Source organism: Apodemus sylvaticus, chromosome 4, assembly GCF_947179515.1.
Source record: "Apodemus sylvaticus chromosome 4, mApoSyl1.1, whole genome shotgun sequence".
Classification (NCBI taxonomy): domain Eukaryota; kingdom Metazoa; phylum Chordata; class Mammalia; order Rodentia; family Muridae; genus Apodemus; species Apodemus sylvaticus.
This window is the reverse complement of record NC_067475.1, coordinates 112,512,626-112,534,437: the sequence shown is the minus strand read 5'-3', so window position 1 is coordinate 112,534,437 and position 21,812 is coordinate 112,512,626. Positions and strand designations below refer to the sequence as shown.

The 21,812-nt window shown below is 42.1% G+C and overlaps 2 protein-coding genes across 2 annotated transcripts in view; one reads left to right on the top strand and one right to left on the bottom strand.

The window, feature by feature from the left end:
• Positions 1-21,812, bottom strand: part of Nbea (neurobeachin) — a 583,161-nt gene that overhangs the window by 151,733 nt on the left and 409,616 nt on the right. The window contains 1 exon segment of the mRNA XM_052180490.1: positions 12,718-12,854. Within this exon segment, the coding sequence (XP_052036450.1) occupies positions 12,718-12,854 (137 nt within the window).
• Mab21l1 (mab-21 like 1) lies at positions 8,788-11,077 on the top strand. The gene has a single exon (XM_052180491.1). It carries the CDS (start codon positions 9,249-9,251, stop codon positions 10,326-10,328), a length of 1,080 nt encoding a protein of 359 aa, XP_052036451.1. The 5' UTR covers positions 8,788-9,248; the 3' UTR covers positions 10,329-11,077.

The window sequence follows — 21,812 nt, the reverse complement described above, 5'->3', positions numbered from 1 at the left end:
CTTTAATATTTTCCCTGTGTGACAATTCAACAAGTTATAACATTGAAATTGATAATATAACATGAAGATTTCTATAATAAGAAGTTTTAACGCCATTGATCATATCTTTAATGTAACATATCTTTAATGTAACATATTAGCCTCAGAATACTTACCCACAGCAGCTGCTGCTACAGAGAAACCAGGAAGCCCAAGAACCCACATACACCGGCCTTTGTAATGTAGTCCACAAACTGTGGACTGACACCAGCCACTGTCAGGCCAACCTGGCTCTGAAATTATTTGTGTGACCTTGAGCAAGAGACTTAGCCTTCCTAATACATACTGGTCTCTCCATCTTTGAGGCCTACCATTTCTTTTGCAGACTAAATGAAATCATACACTCATTAAGTACTGATCTCTGCTCTATTTCAGCTCCGCTCGTGAACCATATATCCCATGTAAGCCTCATTAAGAACATCACAGCATCCAAGGCATACAGGAAGACAAATTTCATGGCATCAGATGATATTATTTTGATTTTGTACAGCTATTGGAACCATCCCAGCCAATCCTATGCTTTTGACATGAGCTCCAAAGGTTAAGTCACTATCTAAGAAAGGTAATCTGGTTGTTGCCTTTCCCAGCAGCCTGCAAGCTCGGCAATCTGCATAGAGAGGGGCATTTGTCATCATTAGCTGAGCTGTGACAGCTGGCACCCAGGGTGGCCTGGAATCAAGAAGTGGCAGAGATACTCTGGGTCTTGGTTGCCATTCGGGATAGTCAAGTGTCCTGTAGGAAAAGCTTTGTGATGTAACTAACAGCACTGAACATGCTTGAATTTTCCACAACGTGGATACTACAACGATGGCATGTAATTAGCAGGCTGCCTCCAGACAGCAAGATGCCGTTTCGCTGCTTCCTGCCTGCTTCTACGGGGTTCTCTGTTCAGACCCCTGGCGTTGCTTTTTTTTTAATTTATATTTTATTGCAGTTGTTGTTTTTAATTCTATGTTAAGACTGGGTTAGGGTGATCAATTAAATATATGTAAGGAAACAGAACACAGGTGGAGAGGATGGTTCTCAGAGACATTAGAAATAACTTCCCAGGAAAGAGTTCAAATACATACATACAATATGGCATACTTTCTTGGGATAACATTAATATCAAAGCTAGACCATTTCCACAACATGTCCTCCAATTGTCTGAAGTTCATAATGAATATTTTTTAAAAATCCTTGGCAAAGTTTAAAGTAGGAATCTTTACTAAATGATTGCTACTATGTGTCTGAAATAGCTGTGGTTAATGTATTTTAAAGATAGGTGTTAAATCTGAAAATTTTTATATCTAGTTAACACAAAGCAATATAAATAATTAAAAATAAAGTTTAAATTAAGGAACAGGTTGACCAACCTTTGAAAACTTAGAATATTGCAGTCTCTCTATAGTCACCAGTGCTTAAAAATGTAATCAATAACACTGGCTTTATATTATTATGTAAACTAGTTTTTCACAAATAAAACTAATTTTTGTGTTAATGTAAAATCTATGCAAATACATGCAGTCATTTATCAGGAGAGCTGACAAGCATTCCATATTGGAGAGGGAATGAAACTGCCTCAAGAATAGAGGCAATTAATTATTTCTGTATTTTTTCTTCTTCTGTCTTGAGGCACAAAAGTTATCCATCCAGTTAAAACGGCAAATGAAATAAAGAGATTATTTTTTTATTTAAACACATATGGCTTTTGCCTGCAATACTGATCACCACAAGGTCTACAGATGCCCGTGGCTAAATTGTGTGCCGGCAGATGCACACAAGGGAAAACTCGCTAATGCAGCGTGGAGAGAAAAACAAATGAAGAACTGCGCTGCCTACTCAGAAAGTCAACCCAGAAACCAACCCACACCCACCCCTCCCCGATGAATTATGCATTCTGCTTATCAACTACAGGTGAAGGTTACAAAGCATTAACCTTGGTCTGTGGCAAAAAGTAGAAAATGCTTTTAAATTAGTAAAGACATTTTTGTGTGCATGGGTAGTTATCAATGTAGGCGGATGTCTGAGAAATACATGGATATTTCTATGGCTACAATGGCCAGTGAGATTTAAACTTCTGGATCTTACAACAGAAAGTGTATAACACTAAAATGGGTGTGATGAGTAGAAATTGTTCAATTTCTAGTCAGCAGCTTTTAAATCCATTTGCCAGCAGTCTTGGAAAGTATTACTGAAAACTGGTAAGAACTGGGCTGGAGAGGCTGCAGAGTCTCTCTGGATGAATGCTTGCTGTTCCTGAGTTCTGTCCCCAGCACCCACAGCAGGCATCTCACAATTGCCTGTAATCCAGTCCGAGGCATCCACTAGTCTCTGCACACACACTCGCACACATGTGGAACATTCACATTCACACCCCCATCACCAAATACACACAGTCACATCAATAAAAACAGTTCTTCAAAAACCAAACCAAAACAACAAACAACTGGATCATTATAGAATGTTTCCTTTTGACAGGTTAATGTAAAAACACGAAAAACAAATTCATCTTTTACTACTGAAATACTGTGGATGCACATATGCATGCACAGGCTATTTTATCAGCATTAAAAAGAATGTTTCCTAAAAATGGCTTAAGTTTATTAAGAAAGCAATAATTTCTTTCTTAATAGGCCTATAAGTTTGCATAACATTAAACTTTCTATTTTAATTGCAAATAAAGATATAAAACAGAAAGCATTTCAATAATTTGCATATACGCAGGGATAAAGACCAGCTTGCCCTTCCCAGGGCACCTGTGCTACCTGGGAGCAGCAGCACCTACCTGACACTTACTAATTCTCTGTTTTGTATTCTTGACCATCCAAACTTAAATGGCAATGTGCATTTATATGAGACTTGGATTAGAACCATGTATTCCGAGAATGTGAATGCATTATTTAATATTAGCTATAATTGTTCCACAGGCTTGTCTTATATCATGTAAAAGAAGGATTAGAGCAACTTCAAGGGAAAATACAAAGACTGACATTTGTGAGATTTCTTTTTCTTGCCATAAGGATACTAAATAACAAATATGCCTCAAATATTGCTAACTCATTTGAGAATTCGCAGAATAGTACATTCCTATGGAAATCTCACAGACTGGAATAGTACTGCTTATACATTATCGATCAATATACACACTCAATTGTTTTTATTTTATTTTTATATGTATGGGTGGGTGGGCTGCCTGCATGTTTATATATGCACCAAGTGCCTTAAGAGGCCAGTAAAGGCCAACCCTCTGGAACTGAGTAATGAAAGGTTTCAAGGCACCATGTGGGTGCTGGGAATTGAACCCAGGTCCTGAAAAAAAGAGCAGAGTCATCTCTCCAGCCCTACACCCAACTTTGTAAAGAAGATTTCACATAAAAGTAAATCTAGTCTTTTTATTTAACAGGATTCTCAATTTTTATTTTAAAATCACTACATTTAAGTTATGCTCTTAATTTTGATTTTAATTTTTTTATTCACATAAAAAGGTTATGTAGATTTATAAGTACTATTTATCAATTCTACTTTCCACTTGATATTTTTAACACATCACTAGATGAAAAAATGTGCTTTTAAGAAATAGTACACACTGATAAACTAAAATTTACATACTTTGTATACTGAGTATAGCTGGAAGGGAAAAGAAAGCATTATACAGGAGGTCTGTTAGCAAACATTTACAACCTACACCTACATATAAAAGACAATTCCTATTTGTATAATAACTTGTTTTTCTATAAAGTATTTGTCACTGCATAAATGTGGTAAGAGGTGATCGTTTTATATAATATAATTATATTCAACTAGCACTTTAGTTAATAATTCTTGAAATTTACAATAAAGCCCAGTTTATAGGAATGCCTTTTTTTTCCATTAAAAAAAATAAACTCCAAACACTAAATAGAAAAAGAGATTACTTTAGATAAGCACTCACTGGAAGTTGATTAGTTAGAACCAGTATTCTAGTCTCAAGGTCATGCTGAATGTTTTCAGTGGCTTAATCATGCACAGTATGGAGTGGTGATAACAGCGGTGCAGTCCTAGATTAACAAGCTAATCACACCTGCTTCCACTGCTTTCTCTAAGTACAATAAAAATGCAGCCTACTCAGGGCACTGGGGCTGCAGGCACACACACAAAAGCCTGGAAACTCATGTTTATTAGTTGGGGGGGGGGGTTGTCCTTGTTTTCATATAGAAAAAACCAAAACCAAAACCAAAAAAGAAAGTGAAGAACCCATTTATCCTGTCTGCTTATTTCTGTAAGATATGAATGAAGAATCAGGCTGAGATCTAACAAAAACAATCTTAGTTTGTCAGAAAGATACCTAGGATGAGGAGGATATTACCAATTCTTTTCGTTAATAGCTTTCCTCTCAACCTTTCTTCTTCTTCCTTCTCCTCCTCCTCCTCCTCCTCCTCCTCCTCCTCCTCCTCCTCCTCGACTCTCCTCCCTCTTTCTTCTCCAATTTACAGCAGCAATGTGAAATACCCTGCACCTCTATGCACACATTCAAATGTAGGAGCAACCAGAGATAATGACACATACAAGCTGGGGTTTTAACTCCCTTATCTATAAAAAGAACTTTCAGTTACCATCGAGGAGAGGAGATGGTACTTCCAACTGGCACCTTTAATCTCTCCACTACTTTTCTTTTCAGTACTTGTTAACGGCAACGCTAAGCAATACTGTAGAAAAAAAAATATTTGACACTACAAAATGTGACCACATGACTGTCCACTAGGGTGACAAAGAACAATGAGGCAGTGGACTCCATCATTCCAGTGAAGAAGCAATTTTTAAAAAGTAACCTCCATTCTTAGAGTTCTCAAGGTGAAGGAGGAGAACCGGATTGTGTCATAAACACTAATCTTAATCCTCTGCCTGACTTTATAATGAACCTGGCATTCAAACACAGAATGACTTTAAGAAATCCCTGAAACTTTCAAGCTAATTTTAAAAGTGTTTTAAAACTGTAAGTCATAACAGAAAGGTATAAATAGATGCCATCAAATTGCCAGAAAAACTCCCTCTATTTTACTTCATTTAATAAGACAGAAAAAGAAAACCCTGCACAAATATGTCTTTAATTTCTCTGGTGTAAAAAGGGGGATATATTATGTCTGGCAGAAAGAAACAGTTAGTAGTTAAAGTAACATGGATACATTTTTAGAAAAGAGGGAAGGGGAAAAAAATCAGAGGCACACAATGAGCCTTCAAAGCCACTCCACCAGTAGAGATAAATAATTTAATAAAATCAACTTCATATTCTTTAGTCCCCAGTGTAATAAGAACATATTAAAAAATAAAACTTTAAATTCATGAACAGTTGTGAATAAACTAGCTGCTGGCAGATAATGAGAGCTCGGAGAACACTGTGTGTGTGTGTGTGTGTGTGTGTGTGTGTGTGTGTGTGTGTGCACTGTAAGAGCCCAGATCCCTGATGATCTTCCAGAAGGCTGCCACTGGTGAAGTCAGTGAACTTGCAATTCAAGTTTAAACAGTCACTGAAAAGGGAACAACAACAACACACACTACACTTCTGAGCACATGAAGTCTTTCTTTATCCGTTTATAGACGGTGTGGGCATGGCTTTGCACAGCTAAGAAAGTGACTGGGACAGTCACTCAGGAAGCTGCACTTCAGAAAGGCTTGTCTTGTCCTTGTTATCTGGGATGTTTCAAGTGTTAAAGTTCACGTTTGTTTTATGTTCATAAATATAGCTAGATGTTATGATAACAGGCTTGTGTCTTAGCTGGATTTGTTTTCCCTAACTGGAACATTTTAAAATTCGAGCTGCTTTAGTTAAACCCCAAACACCATTCCAATGCAAGCATCTCAGTGGTTACATCATGAGATTCTTGGGTATTTCTTTTCCCTTCAATTAGGTCACTTTTCTTCAATTATCGGTCTATTATTAGCTTGTGTCAAGGATGTCTACATGCATACCACTGAAAACAATTAACCATTTATGTCTTAAAATACGAGGCGCACACAGGCTTTTCTTCTGGTACTCGGTAAGACTGTATTTTAAAAATTGTCTAGCATCAATTCAGTTCTTACACAGAAGACTTTTCATATAATAAAACAGAGTTGTATTACTTGTGTATCACATCAGCAGTTCAAACAATCCAATGGGTCATATGGTTTTTCAAATTAAAATTACTATCAAGTAGTTAAATAATTTAACGGTATAAAAGATATCTAACGCCAAAACTTCAATTAAAATCAGGTGAATTACACAAAAATACATCATTAATTTTAATTCCTCTCCATGGGCAATTCAATTAATGAAAGTATGGAAGGAAGGAAGCAGTCATCAGCGCGGTTTAGTTTTTCTTCAACAAGGAGAGGTGTTGAGATTACAGAAAGGATTCAGCTCCAGGCACAGATCATTTCCCGGACTAAGGGTAGTGGATGATCTGGGAGCAGCAGCTAGGAAGACAATCTAGCCTTATTCTAAGCCGCCCGGTCAACCCACAGTGACAGCAGCCGCCCGGTGTCCGGTTTTATGTAAATCACTGTCGGCTCCGGGCGTGCTGGGTGCTTCGGGATGCCGGCCCGCCTGGCCTTCCAGAACCTGCAGCCTCACTAGCCCGCAACTCTAGATTCGCAGTCCTTTTGCTCCAAGCAAAAATCGTTCGGGAAAGGCCTCAGTTGCATCAATTAGTTTGCACAGAATGCTTCGGTGTTTAGCTTCGCCTTAACCCAATTAAGCCGCACAGCGAGCCCAGAAAGATGCGCCACCTGCGCCTGGCTGCAGTCGGCGGCCGCGGGATCCCGAGTCCTTCTGTTGGACGCAGGGAACTAAGGCCTCGAAGCTACTTCGAGTACCACAGTCCGGGGTGAGGCACCGGGCGCGCGCTCACCCGGGAAGGTGAGGGCCGAGTACTCTTGGGTGCTCTGAATACAGTGCACTCTTGGCTGGGGCCATTTGAGGGCGGGGAGGCGACGATAGCCGAGGGCACCGAGTGTTTTGCAGCAGCGGTGGCTGTGAGTGGGGAATCCAGACACCTACAAAGCTTTACAATTAGCCTGGGAGCAGACGAGTCGAGGAAGAGAGCCCGGTGGGGTGGGGTAGGGCATGCGCAAAGGTCGAGGGGAGAGAGCTTGCCCGCTGCGCTGAGCCCCAACCTGGAGATCTCTGCGTCCCCAGGGCTGCTCCCTGCCACACAGCTCTTTCTTGTTGGTCTGGGCTCTGGGTTGCCTCTTCCAGCCCCTCTTCTGCTGCCCAAAGGTAGCAGCGCATTCACCGCGTTCACCAGCGATGCCAGCAAACTGCCCTCTCGCAAGGGAACAGGTCTTGGGAAATGGAGTAGAAGGCCATCGTAAGCCCCAAATGTGATGTACTATTTTAATCTAATTCGGAATCTATCACTCTTGGGTAACAGGAAACGAACTTAGAGGTGGGCCTGTGATGCTTAGGAGGTGGCAGTCTTCAGCAGGAGCCCATTAAAAGTGCATACAAAGGTGCTACCACACCCTGGCACTGGAAATGAACAGACCTTTGTACTAATAAGCCCTAACTACCTTGTCTTTAGTTCATGTGCACTGAGGACTCTACTGGTCATGGTACTGGAAGGAAGAGCTACCTATAAAACTGCCTTAGGGTTCCAAAATCCAAAACCTCCTTAGGTTCAAAAAAATAAACAAATAAAAGCTCATTTCTTTGACATTTTCAAGATGAAACTTAAATATTAGAATCCTGAACCTGAGGGTTACAAATTATTTTTTTTGAAGCTGTTAGCCATCTTCTCATAGTCAAATTATTAAATCCGGTAAGATTAGGAACCTACGGTTGGTCACCACTGAGGGTATCTGATTTGGAAGATCCACCTTTAACCCTGCAGGGCAAACAAGCTGGGGTGGCAACATCTTCCAGTGCCCAGAATTAAGCCCCTCTCCGCAAATCCACTAGATCCTTCTGTACCAGACAGCTCGGCACTCAAGTTTTCTCGAAATCTCAGAGAACACCTTTGAGAACTATTCCCACCACAGCATACAGCCCTACCTACTGTCTGGTATTTTAGCACTGGCCAATCTAGCTACAGAGAAGGGAAACTGCAAACAGGTGAACTTGTGTTAAACACTCCATTTTTAATTGGCTAGATATCATCTGCTCCATTGAGCATCGTAGATTCCTCTCAGCAAATGCAAATGGGGAAAACCTAGGTAAAATGAGAACAGATTCTGCCTAAGGTTTGGAAAAGTATTCTGATTGGGAACACTTAAGTGAAGACTGGACAACTTTTCCATCTGAAGCCAGCAGCCAGCAGCCAGCTAAGAAGCAACTTCTAACTTGCAGTAAAAAGACCCCAGGGATTAACAGGCATTAGTTACCTTACTCTAAATGCAAGCTGGTGACTTTGTTCTAGAAAGGCCCTTTGACTTCACTAATTGGTGGATGACCATTAGTACAACTGGATAGCTCATCAGTGGTGAACAGACAAGCAGGCTTTTCAGCAAAGAGAGCCACTTGTCTTCACCAAGTCTTCTTCAAATGTCAATATGCTTCAAGTTATTCCGAAGCTGGGAGATTTCCTCTTGCTTTCCAACCTGTCTAGGTGGCCCGGGTGGTTTTCTGCCGGCAGCAGCTCCCTACCTTTGGTTTCTGTGCCTCTATCCACGAGGGGGGATTAATTAGCCAGGCTGAAGCTGGAGGAGGCTGTCGTGACGAGCCCAGTGGCGATTGGCCGCCCGCCTGCCTGGCCCTGCCTTTATAATTTCCACACGAGTGCATCTGGGCTCTTACACAAACCAACAGCAGCTTCTTCTGACAGACACACACTCACCCCGACGCACACTCAGCACACTTTTCCTCTACCTGATTAACAGTCCTGCACACACCATGATTACGGGAAAACGTAAATAAATACGGAAAGGGGTGGTTATTTTGACTACTGGAAGAGCTTTGCTGGGTCTCAGCACAACTTTTGTTTTTATTACCGAGAAGGTGCTCTCTCTCCACGCCTCTCTTTCAAACACGGATTCTTTAGCGGAGGGGAGACAAGGGGAGAGCGCAGCCTTTCACTTTAAGACCCGCTAGGCTCGAGCGGAAAAAAGGCCAGCAGGGCAGGGCGGCCCCCTGCTGCAGCTAGCCCGAGAGAGGCGCGGTGCCTTTTGAGCGTGGCCCCCTTTCTCCACCGAAGTTGGCTCCAGCGCTAGCAGCCGCATTGGATCCCACAGCCTATTGCGAGACTCCGGTATACAATCCGGATCTCTGCCCCAACATGATCGCGGCCCAGGCCAAGCTGGTTTACCACCTGAATAAGTACTACAACGAGAAATGCCAGGCCAGGAAAGCTGCCATCGCCAAAACCATCCGGGAAGTCTGCAAAGTGGTCTCCGACGTCCTGAAGGAGGTTGAGGTGCAGGAGCCCCGCTTCATCAGCTCCCTCAACGAGATGGACAACCGCTACGAGGGCCTGGAGGTTATCTCTCCCACCGAGTTCGAGGTGGTGCTCTATCTGAACCAGATGGGGGTGTTTAACTTCGTGGATGACGGCTCCCTGCCTGGCTGTGCGGTGCTGAAACTGAGCGATGGGCGCAAGAGAAGCATGTCCCTCTGGGTGGAATTCATCACCGCCTCTGGCTACCTCTCGGCACGCAAAATCCGTTCCAGGTTTCAGACGCTGGTGGCTCAGGCGGTGGACAAGTGCAGCTACAGAGATGTAGTAAAGATGGTGGCTGACACGAGCGAAGTGAAACTGAGAATCCGAGATAGGTATGTGGTGCAGATCACCCCGGCCTTTAAATGCACCGGGATTTGGCCGCGGAGTGCTGCCCACTGGCCGCTTCCCCACATCCCCTGGCCAGGACCCAACCGGGTGGCAGAGGTCAAGGCCGAAGGGTTCAATTTGTTGTCCAAGGAGTGCCACTCCCTGGCCGGTAAGCAGAGCTCGGCTGAGAGCGATGCTTGGGTGCTGCAGTTTGCAGAGGCTGAGAACAGACTGCAGATGGGGGGCTGCAGGAAGAAATGCCTCTCTATCCTGAAAACCCTGCGCGACCGCCACCTGGAGTTACCAGGCCAACCCCTCAACAACTATCACATGAAGACGCTGGTGTCCTACGAGTGCGAGAAGCATCCCCGAGAGTCGGACTGGGACGAATCCTGCCTGGGCGATCGACTGAACGGGATTCTGCTGCAGCTCATCTCGTGCCTGCAGTGCCGGCGGTGTCCCCATTACTTCTTACCGAATTTAGATCTGTTTCAAGGCAAACCCCACTCGGCCTTGGAAAACGCTGCTAAACAAACGTGGCGACTGGCAAGAGAGATCCTGACCAACCCAAAAAGTTTGGAAAAACTTTAGAGGAAGATCTAACCCAGGGACAACAAGAAAGCATTCTTCTCAAAGTCCCGACGAAATGAAAACTTGCTGGTTGATTCCTATGTACTATTTCTCGAGACAGTGCAAACAATCTCTTCCTTTAAAAGGAGTAACAACACAGCATTCACCTATCATCTCACACACCCCTACAAAAGGAGGAACGAGGGAGAGAAACACAGGGGAAACCACACCTCAAGCATCTTTAGGCGGCATCCCCCAGCTCCCCTGAAAAGTGCACAGCACCCGAAAACAGCAGGCTGCAAAGCAAGGCAACCGTGGCCAACTCCAGCAAAGGATTATAGTAATCTTGAGACTTAGGTGCATCTGCTCGCCAGTAAACAGGACCCGGATGTACCATCGGAAGGAAAGTGTAATGTATATTTTGATCTGTAACAAAAGTTGTGATCTCATGTTGTCTTTGAAAGTGTGGATATTGGTGTTTTGTGATTTGGTGAACAGAACTGAAATTGCCATTTTGGAAACTTCCAGACATTTCCCACAGAACAGAGATGGATTTAAAGGTAGATTTCCTCCTGGTACTTTACCTGTCTGTGAAGTGTCTGAACTTAAGAAAAAAAAAGTTTACATTTTTGTTTCAAATATATTGCTTGTTCTAACATTCCTTAAGTATACTTGAAATGTTATTTAAATATATTCAAAAATTTGAGTTCAGCTTATATAATAACGCTTGAATATCTGAATTATATATATATATTTGAAAATGCACTTGAAAATACACTGGATAATTACTTTGTGATTTAGAATTTAATTTCTGTTGCTGATTTTTATTTAATTAGAAGATAATAAATGAAGTAAAATACCAAATTGTTGTGTTTCACTTTAAATGGTTTTTTTTTGTTGTTGTTAAACGAGGTAATGATTCCTTTTAAAAATCAATTTGAGAATTTTAAACATTTTGTCAAAAAGGTTAATAAAATAACTAAAAATCAATATTAAACGGGCTCTTTTAAAAAAAGCTATAGAAAATATCCACTTCTTCAGTTTCTAATTTACTCAATGGTTCTTTTCTACAACGAATATATTTATAGCCTATTTCTGAGACCTTGATTCTGGTTAGTATTTCTGTAGCCTTTTGACAATATAAGGGGAAAATTACCACAGCAATAGAGATGACTGAGTTTAAAAGCAGCAAGATCTGAGAAAATTAAATCATAATACATTGAAGTCTGTACATAAAATATAAACAATAAAATGGAAATATATTTTAACACAATAAGTGTTATTAGGATAAATTAATCAGAAACGCACAATTCATTCTTACAATACAGGGAAAGCTAATGGCAAAACCTAAAGACAAGCTCTTACTTATTTACACACAGCACATTCATTCTCTCCTTACAGAAGCTTTGGTAGCATCTCCCTGATCAACAAGTGCTGAGAGGACCCAGACTAAGGCTTTACATCGGTTAATTCAGGTAGCAATAAAGTTTACAATTACCTTCACCCATTTACAAATAATGTTCTATATAATGTGCCATTTTTTCATATAGCTTAAATATAAATAATAAAGTTCAAGTCTGATTATTTTAGAACTGCTTTTGACAAGATTTAAATGAAAATCTTTGAAAATGATTGTAAAATATCCAGTATTACATCCCATCTGTCAACCAAGATCTCAGAAGAAATTTACAGATACTACAGTTACATAAATAAGAAAACAATGGAGAACATTTCAAATGGATGCTGGGCAGTGGGGCTTCTGATGGTCAAGGTTAAAATCCACAAGATAAGATTTAGTCAAATGTATGTCATTCCAATGCTCCAAATGTGCACCTTTTAGAATGGCACACGAGTGTTAGTGTGTGCATACATGTAAATCAAAGCTTATAAAGAACCCGCTTCTCTTCCTTTTAAATTCATATGTAAAGTCAATTTAATTCAGGAGATGAAAAATGGATGTAATAATGGAAATGAAATTATATGTAAATGGCTCCCACCCCAGTTTCCTCACAACCTTTCAGTAAATAATAATTCATATTGCAGTATATACTTTTGGAAATTAAAAGTGATGTGAACACAACATTTCACAAGTCCGGTCCTAGTCTTCCCAGGTACTGAGGCACTGAGCCCCAGGGATCTGGAAACAGCTGGCCTAACCACCAAATCTGCCCAAGCGGGCACACAAAGGCATACAGGAAGACTACTACTCAGTAGCACATGCTCTCTTAATACAGGATTTAAGCTCATTAATATAGTCTTCAGTCCTGAAAGAAAGCATGTGTTATTTCATTCATTCACTTTCTGTAAGATGAGAATGTGTGCACCTCTCCAGTCACTTAAAACCAAGCAAAACTGAAAACCCCGTCCTGCCATCAAAGCCGCCAGTGCTGTGCAGAACACTCCAACTCACTTTTGTGTCGATCTTCTTGAAGGCAGCATCATCCTCATCTACCTCGAAGTAGATTTCTGTTGTAGTGATGGAGAGCGTTCCTTTGGCCACCACCACAGGAGCAATGAGCTGAGCAGGGGTGCTGAGAACCACAGGGCCTGCAAGATGGGGACAGTGGGTCAGGCTGGGCTCTCCTGACCTCCCAAACCCCCTCCTCGGGTGAGGGTATGGCCTGATTTTATTTTGAAAATTTCGTGAGGAAAAATGGTGTCTACGTTATGCAAAAGCCTTTTCGTGTTAGGTAAAGTGTGTTTAGCATTTATACGGTATCTTAAAACGAGTCTAGAGTAATTCTATAAAAACTCAAGAGGTCAGGGTTTTGAATAAAAGGTCCATAACATGCAAGTCTGCAACCTCTGTCTAGAAATCTACAAGGGTGGTGAGGCGCTGCCGTTATCCGACTTAGAAACGCAGAGCAGAATGGATGCTTAGGTGCCCCCCTATTTCACAGAACTTCATCCACTCTCCAAGAGACCCTAGGCAGTGCATCCCAAAGACCAACTACCCCCCAACTACCTACCCCCTAAGTCATTCCTTTTGGCAGTTTCTCTACCTTAAATAGAGCTGCAAAGGGGGAAAGCAGCTAACATACAACCCCATGTTATGTAAGGGCTGTTTCAATTTCGGCGTTCTCAGGTGGGATACATCCACTGGCCTCAGTACATTGTCACTGTGGTTCTTGTGAAGAAAATAACGAAAATCCTGTGGGTCATTTTCTCACTACAGCACACTAAAGACGAAACTGCAAGAATAACATTAAAACAAAACTATTCTCGGAAATGGGGGCGGAAAGTGCAATTTCACAGGTTTTTTTGACCCAGATTAATTAGGACTCAATATGTTTTTATAAAGTGGTTCTTACTTCGAATTTCCTCAATTACACTACTGATTCGAGGGGCCATTATTTGAAATCCCTCTTCCCGTTATTTGTTCAAACACACAACAAGGCATTCAGAAATAACGCTGGCTTTGTCGATGTTTTTTAGGTTCTAGCGAGCAAAACAACCCCAGCCATTAAAACCACCCTCCGCTGCACACAGCAGGCGGCAGGCGGCTGGGGAGTCTTGCCCGCGCAGGCCCGACCCGAGCCGGGAAAGCCAGGAGCCCGCGGTCCAGCCCGCGGTTTCTAAGGGGAGACCGGCCAGGCCTAGGCCGGCTTCGTTGGGCTGGTGGAGTCTGGCCCACGGCAGACTACGTGGGTCGCCCTCAGGGCTCCGACCGCCCTTCAGGGGAGCGCCGCGGCCGGCCGGCTGCGGACAGCGGAGTTGGCTTCTGCAGGGCTTTCCGGAGGGTTTTTTCCTTCCAAGGGGCGAAGACGGTCGGTCTGGAGCGCCACTTTAAAGGCTCATCAATCTTAATCTAGGTTGCTCAAGTAATTATGCCCGAATCTCTTGTACGATTACAAGTGGATTTGGGTTTCTATTCCCCAGGCCCTCCTTTGTGTTTATTGGAGGGTCCGCGCTAGCCGGCGCCTCCAGCCTCCCGGGCCCTTCTTGGATCTCCCGCGCCTGCCCGCCCGCCCGCCAGAGGGTTCGAACCGCTCCCTTAACCCTTGCGCCACCGTGGAGCTGTTGTGAGGCTATGGTTTCCTGGTTCCCCTGCCTAAAATGTATTCGCATCTGAAAAAAGGTGTATTAAACAATCTGGGCTGGGAAAAATCTCTAGGAAAGTTCATTCTAAACACCGACGACCACGCTTTGTGTTTTTAGATTCTGACATTTGGAGAACAGCAATGGTAAAAATCATTAAAAAATGGCGAGCGGCGTTCTTCTCTTAAAAAGTAATTTAACACATTCAAACGATAAATTGGGGGAAGTTGAAAAAAAGAGATCTAGTTATCCAAACTATATTCTCTGATTTACTCAAATACAGCACGAATATACGCACAGCCCAGAAGCTTTTAGCTAGGAACACATTTCTCAAAGAAGACAGCACTTCCTTTTGATTCTACTCCAATTTTTTTTTTTCTATTGAGTTGAGATTTTCTGGGAGTTTATAAAAGAATTACTTTAAGAAAGGCACATCACGAAATATTCAACTTAGAAGTACGTCCCCACCACTGCCCCCCACAAATCTCCAATTACAACTCCCAATTCTGTAGATTGTTGGAGGAGCTCAGAATTGTTTTGTTGTTGTTGTTGTAGCCTCTGGGGAGCAGAGCGGCCACTGAGGGCTCACAGTTAATCCACTGCAGCAATGGAGAAAGGGGATTAGCTTTAATCCCCTTAGGGAACCCACTGGATTTTAGGGATCCTATATTAAAATGTTTACATAAAGCACAATCACAAGCCAGCATGTTTTCCATATGGCACAGAGTAATTTAGAAACCTGGGCTCTTTTCCCAAGCAGCGTATTTTGAAGGGCAGCATCCCTGAAGCCACGGAGTGCTCATCCAGTGGGTTCTTTTCTGGCTGCCCCCTCCTCATCCAGACCCCATCCCAGCACTAGGAGTTTAACCTCCTGAACTTTGCTCGGTACAGTGAACTGGGAACTGATTGTAAATATATTTGTTCCAACAGCTACCCTAATAATGAAAGAATAAATTACAATAATGTCCTCAGCACACATGGAGCAGTATTGATGGAAAAGGCCTATTCCTGTAGCACTGGCACATACAATCATTTAAAATTCTACCATAAACAATGATAGTTAAAAGGAAAGAAACAAATGTTCTTTACTTCTTACCTTGGCCGTGGAACCATGACCGCTTTTAAAGAAAGGCTAGGTGTGTTACTTGCCATTATTCTAGAACTGATGCCATCAGACATCAGGAAGGAGCCAAGAAGGGCTTCTCTTTGGAGTCATGGTTCTTCTTAGGAGATGGCAAACCTCACTGTGTACTGTGTGGTTCCCACTCACTGTACATATATGGCCATGGGATCTATTTTATTTTATTCTGAGACAGGGTTTCTCTGTCTAACAGCGCTGGCTGTCCTGGCTTCCTGCTTCTGCTTCCGCTGTGCTGGGACTAAAGGTGTGCAACATCATGCCCAGCCCTGGAATAGATTTTAAAAGAACGCTAAATACTCATGGGTTTGGATTGTGCTGCTGAAAAATCAAAACTCCAAGCCTATATATCTTAATAAAACCATATTAGCATCTTAATTCAACCTTACACTTTACAAAAAAAATCTATTCTACCTCCATTTAGCTATAGCCCACTATTAGAAGAAACTGGGTTTTAGATGTCATAATTGTGTGCACCTGCACCGCTGCTCACTCTAAAGGGGGGGGGGCGAAGAGCAGGAACTCTGGGGGCCTGGGTGTAGGATAGGGGCCTTGATGATTCAAGAAGGCAGGCCGCTGTGCAGTGTAAGCTGCTGGAAACAGGGAATATTTGGAGACTGGGTACTTTAATAACTGTTTTAGAAGCATGCTAAGGCTGCATCTAGAAAGCAGCATTTACCCACTTCAGCCAGGAGAGGGTGTGTTTAGTGTTTCATGACCTTGCTTCTGTCTGAGCTTAGACTGAATTATTAAGTTGTCTATTGTGACATCATCGATGATAGTGTTCTGTGATGTTTATGTGCAACTCAAGAGCACTCTGGCTTAGATTCGACCTCCAGACCAGCTCCCAGAAACACCAAGGCCAGCTCCCACAAGTCAAAACTGTTTCTTCTCTGCTCTGATGCAGAATTTAATCATGTTTTGCCAGGGTCTAGAGTCCTAGCTATCAAAAGGCAATTGTGACAAACTATATTTGCAGACAGTACTAATCTCCATTTACCAGCTCTAACAGCACAAGGAATATGGAGTCAATTAAAATTGTTGAGGTCCAATTAAATTGGTATTGTTGGAATTATTTGATAAGATATACAGCTATCGAACCTTATTTAGGGTATGTGCAGTTGCAATGTATGTTGGAATCAGTTGATATTTCTCCTTGTTTGAGACAGGGTTTCTGCTCAGTGTATCCCTAGCTGTCCTGGAACTTGCTCTGTAGACCAGTCTGGACTCAAAGATCTTCCTGGTGTCGTGTCCCCAGTGCTGAGATTAAAGGCATGTACCACCATTGCCTGGCTGGTATTTCTTACATTTAGCTAATCCAAAAGTCTTGTGTTTAGGGTGATTAAACAAAATTAAGACTAAAATATGAACACAGAATAAATCTTCACATTGGTTCTGTAATGTAACAAAATTTCTGAGGAAAGTGTGGGTAACAATGTTGCCAATCCACTGACCACAATGACTATGAAATTTTTATTTTTTGTAAGTACACTGCTAGGAAAACTAGGGAAAAATCTAAGAAAAAAGATTGGAAGGCTCTAATTTCAAAATAAATTAAATTTCAGAGGTACACGGGGAGGTTGGAACTTCGTTTTGAAATCCTAGGAAAGTTTTAAGCATTAAGAAGCAGAGGTGAGCCCAGAACTTCAGGCAGAGGCACTCACATGTCTGAGTTTGAGGCCAGCCTGAGTTCCAGGACAGCCATGGCTACACAGAGAAACTCTGTCTCAAAACCACCACTACCCACCACCATCATTATCACCAAGACCACCAAGAAGTAGAAGTGGGCTGGAGAGATGGTGCACCATGAGTTTGGTTTCCAGTATTCCCATCAGGTGATCCACAATCACCTGTGACAGAATCAGGAGATACAACACTGTCTTCTGGCCTCCAAGTACACTCGAACTCAGTTACACATACCAATCACAGACAGGGAACTTAGAATGTTAAAACAAAATAAAATAAAATAAAGGGGAAAGTAGAAATGTTTGTTATGTGACTGGGAGGGGGGAGAGGGCTTAGAACAATGCTGAGAGAATCTTAGATTTCTATCATCTAAGACAGTTCATTGTGCTTCAGGTATTTTCGATGTCTCAAGTGGAGATGCTGAAGGTTTTATAGTGAACACTGATACCTGTCCAAAATAAGTGGACATTTTGAACATTTTCATAGGGTATTTCTGCTTAAACTAGAAAATGATGACTTCAACAACCCACAGAATATTTTTTAAGGGTTGTGCATTTCAATCTTGGAATATTATACATTGTCTAGGTCACACAGTACTGAGATGTCCAGAACACAAACTTTACTGAAAAGCAGTGATTGTTTTGGAGCGTGTATAGTAATTTTCTCTCTCAGGTGATCTGGATGAGATTTGTGCTTCCAGTGATGTTACAATTAGTTCGACATATGGGAGACATCTTTCATCTTCTAAAATTAGGACTTGTTTATGGCACTAGAATGTCATGTTATATCCGGAAGAGTAAATTCCTACTAGACTAGATCTGTGAATAAGCCTGTGGATGTGATTGAGATCTGTGGGAGCTGGAGGCTTAAAGGGTCTTTGGACTCTAGCTTGGGCTCATGCAAGCCCTCATGTTCCCAGGGCTTCTGGCACATTTCCACTGTAGTCACTGAACATATTACTGATCTGTTCTGCCTGTTCACATAAGCAACTAGAAGGTGGATATATCTTCTTCACTGAACCCAGAACCCTCTCGTAGAATGCACTGTGCATTTATACAGAAAATGATAAATACCAGTGTTTCAGTTATATGCCACAGTAAAAGTTACTTAAAATATCAAATACTATTTTCTGTTATATTTTAAATTGTCCTTTAAAAGCGAAAGAGAGGCTGAATCCTGGAGAAAATAAAAATCTAAAACTATACTAAAATCCAATTGGAAATAATACTTGATTATTCTATTACTCCAAATATATATCAGTCACCAAAATGGCATAATTTTATAACTGCCACAGTTTTCTCAGCAAGAAATTTGTTCTTTCTTTAGAAATTAGGTATAGAGGCATTTAACCAGCATTCCTTCATTCGTGCAACTAACAAGAAGTAATGGCTCTATGCTGTATTCTTTTGGGAACTACATGGATTACAGTAATGTAGAAGGCATGAATTTCATAAGACAGGACCTTATAGTATGGAGTAAAAAAAGGAATTGGCTATGAATAATTATGTCATAGAGAGAAGAGCTCACGTGAGCACCGTATAAAGCACAACCCATGAATTAATTTTGCTTATTCCTTTAAACAATGCTGTCTGTCAGCTACTGCTATTGTCTCCATTTTACAGATGAGAAAATAAAAAGAAGGTAGTTTAGAAAAGTCCTTCAACTAGTACACAGCAGTCCAGGGCTAAATTATAAACCCGTATGTGTACTGCCTTCTACGAGAGAAGAGGTAGAGAAGGACATTCACTCAGGGTGGAGGTAGCTGGCGTGGAATTGCAGAAGAGCAACTCCAGGAGCTGCGATGCGTGGGTATGGCAGGCAGGCAATGTGGGGGAGAATGGCAGGCATGAACGCATAGGTGCAAATGCCCTGAGACTGAAACACGTACGGCTGGAGAGCAGGGCCAGGAAAGGAGTGCAGGAAAGGAGAGCATGGAGAGACAGCACTGAGAACACACAATTGGCTTCAGATATCAGATCTGTTTAGAGGATGGCAGTAGAGCTCAGATAATGTCATGTACAACACTGGTGTGGATGCTTTTTTGTGGTGAGGGTGCATACACCCTGTTGAGAAGACTGGTAAACACATGGCCTCTTCTCTATACCAGTGGTTCTCAGCCTTCCTAAGGCTTCAGCCCTGTAATACAGTTCCTCATGCGGTGGTGATCCCAACCAAACAATTGTTTCATTGCTACTTTATAACTGTAATTTTGTTATTGTTATGAATAATGACGTAAATGTCTGATATGTGATACCCCAAAGGGGTTGTGATCCACTGGTTGAGAAACACTGCTCTACAAGACTCTATCGTGGCTTATACTATTCATATTTAGAAAAAAATTAAACGCTGCACTTGTCCTGATGTCGTGCCCTCTCTGAAGCCTTTCTGCACCTCACTTACCCCATCTCCTTTGTCCACTCTCTGGAACGGATTTCTTCCTTCCTGTGCAAGCCAGCTGCTCTCTCGGCCTGTGTGCTCGGTGTCGCTTTCCCCTGCCACCTCAGCTTCTGTCTTATCTGTGCCCTCGCCAGGCCTGCCAAGGTTAAACATCAGTTCGTTCTCTCCTGTTCAGTTCTTTGGCTACACTCCCACTTGGCCTGCTGCCATGGTGTTTGGGAAATGTACTATGATTAATAAGAGCAAGTTACGAAACAAAAACGTGTTACCTTTTGATTTCACCAGGATTTTTCAGACAGACTTTCCTAGAGGATTGTTTGTGTGGTGGCTTTAAGATGCCTGTGCTCCAAGGAACATCAGGCTGAAGTTGCTGCACCAGTGCTTTGATGCCCATGACAGGACTGTCCTGCTGCCTCGTGCCCTGGCCTCTGCAGTGCTGCTGACAGCTCCCTTCGCTAGCCAGAAGCTTGCTGTTTCTGGGAGTTCCGCAGCTGCTCTGGGGCTCCCTGCTCTCCACATTATCCACTTCCTGGGTGACCTCAGTGGTTTAAACTTCAAACCTAACTCTGCTCTCTTACTTTAGATAGGTAATATATCCCTTTGAAAATGGGGTGAACCCAACAAATCTGGCCTTCAGACCTGGCCCAACTGACAGAAGGAAAAGGGATTCTATTGTGTATCTTTTTATTCCAAGTCTTGTCATGGCTTACATGTAAGAAATAGTCAGTATTTATTGTATTTGATTCGGGTGGATAACCACATCCAACTGGAATGAAGTATGAATCAGGACTTGGAAAATGGTGGTTAACGGTCTACACATCCTTCCAGCTCTTGCCTTTTCTAGGTTTTTCCTGGCATCTCCTATTGTAAACTAATTTTTTTAAAAGTAACTACATGTGTGAGTGTGTATGTTCTCTCTCTCTCTCTCTCTCTCTCTCTCTCTCACACACACACACACACACACACACACATACACACACACACACACACACACACACACACACACACACACACACGTATCCCTCGGTACATTTGTGATCAGAGGACAGTTTGTCAGAATTGGTTCTTGTCTTTCTTGATGCCAGGTTTAGAGACTGAACTCAGGCTGTCCGGATTGGTGGCAAGTGTCTTAATTTACTGAGCCATCTTGTTGGCCCCTCATTTTTTTGTTTTTTTTTCAATCTACTTAACAATATAGATAGCAATAATCCACTTAACTGATTTTTTTAACCAACTAAAAGTTTCAAAAACCACCACCAGCACCACCAGCACCCCCCACATCCGCCCTCATCAGTGTGTGAGGAAATGATAACTGTGCCTGAAAAGAAAGAAAAGTAGATTTAAGTTTTGGCTCCAAGTATCTAGACTGAGCTGGTGGGTCAGCATTTCTATTGCTGCAAGATAACTTGTAAAGTTCAGTCTCCATTCTAAAGCACAGACTGCCCCTTCTCAGCCTCGACTGCAGCCTCCCCTCAGGCACTGTTCATCCTGTCTCCACCCGCACTTCCCACCTGTCCACATCACTCTTGTTCGTCAGAAAACAGTTTGGAAGGTGGAGTCCTCCCCAAATCCAACATTTAGGTATAGAATTTATGTTTGCTTTTTAGTTTCTCTTTGAATTCCTGATTTGCAGACAGGCTGAAGGAGAGTAGCACCTTGGCTGTTCTTAGCTGGTAGATGAGCTAGTAGTGTAAAGTGAGAGAAAAACTTAACTTTTGAATGAAAGAGAAAAAAGAATACTGCAACCACTATAAAATGTCCTGGATATTTTGTCTGATAAAAAATTAGCAATATTTAGTCAGTAAATTCATTCAAACTCTCCTCTCTTTTAAAGATTAAAAAGTCTAGATTTGTTTTATCTTTATTTATAAATCAATCAAATCTTTATTTAGTTAAAAATTGTGCATACAGGGCTAGAGAGATGGTTCAGTGGTTAAGAGTACTGGCTGTTTTTCCAAAGTTCTGAGTTCAATTTCCAGAACCACATGGTGGCTCATAACCATCTATAACAAGATCTGATGCCCTCTTCTGGTGGGCAGGTGTGCATACAGATAGAGCACACACATACATAAAACATAAATAAACTTTAAAAAATGCATGCATGTGTGTCTCTGTGAGTATATGCAACAGTCTTGTGGGTTCCTGGGAAGGCCAGGAGAAAGCATTGGGTCCCCTTGTGCTGACGTTAATAGGCCACGGTGAGCCACCTAATATGGCTGGCTGGGAACCAAACTTAGGTTCTCTGG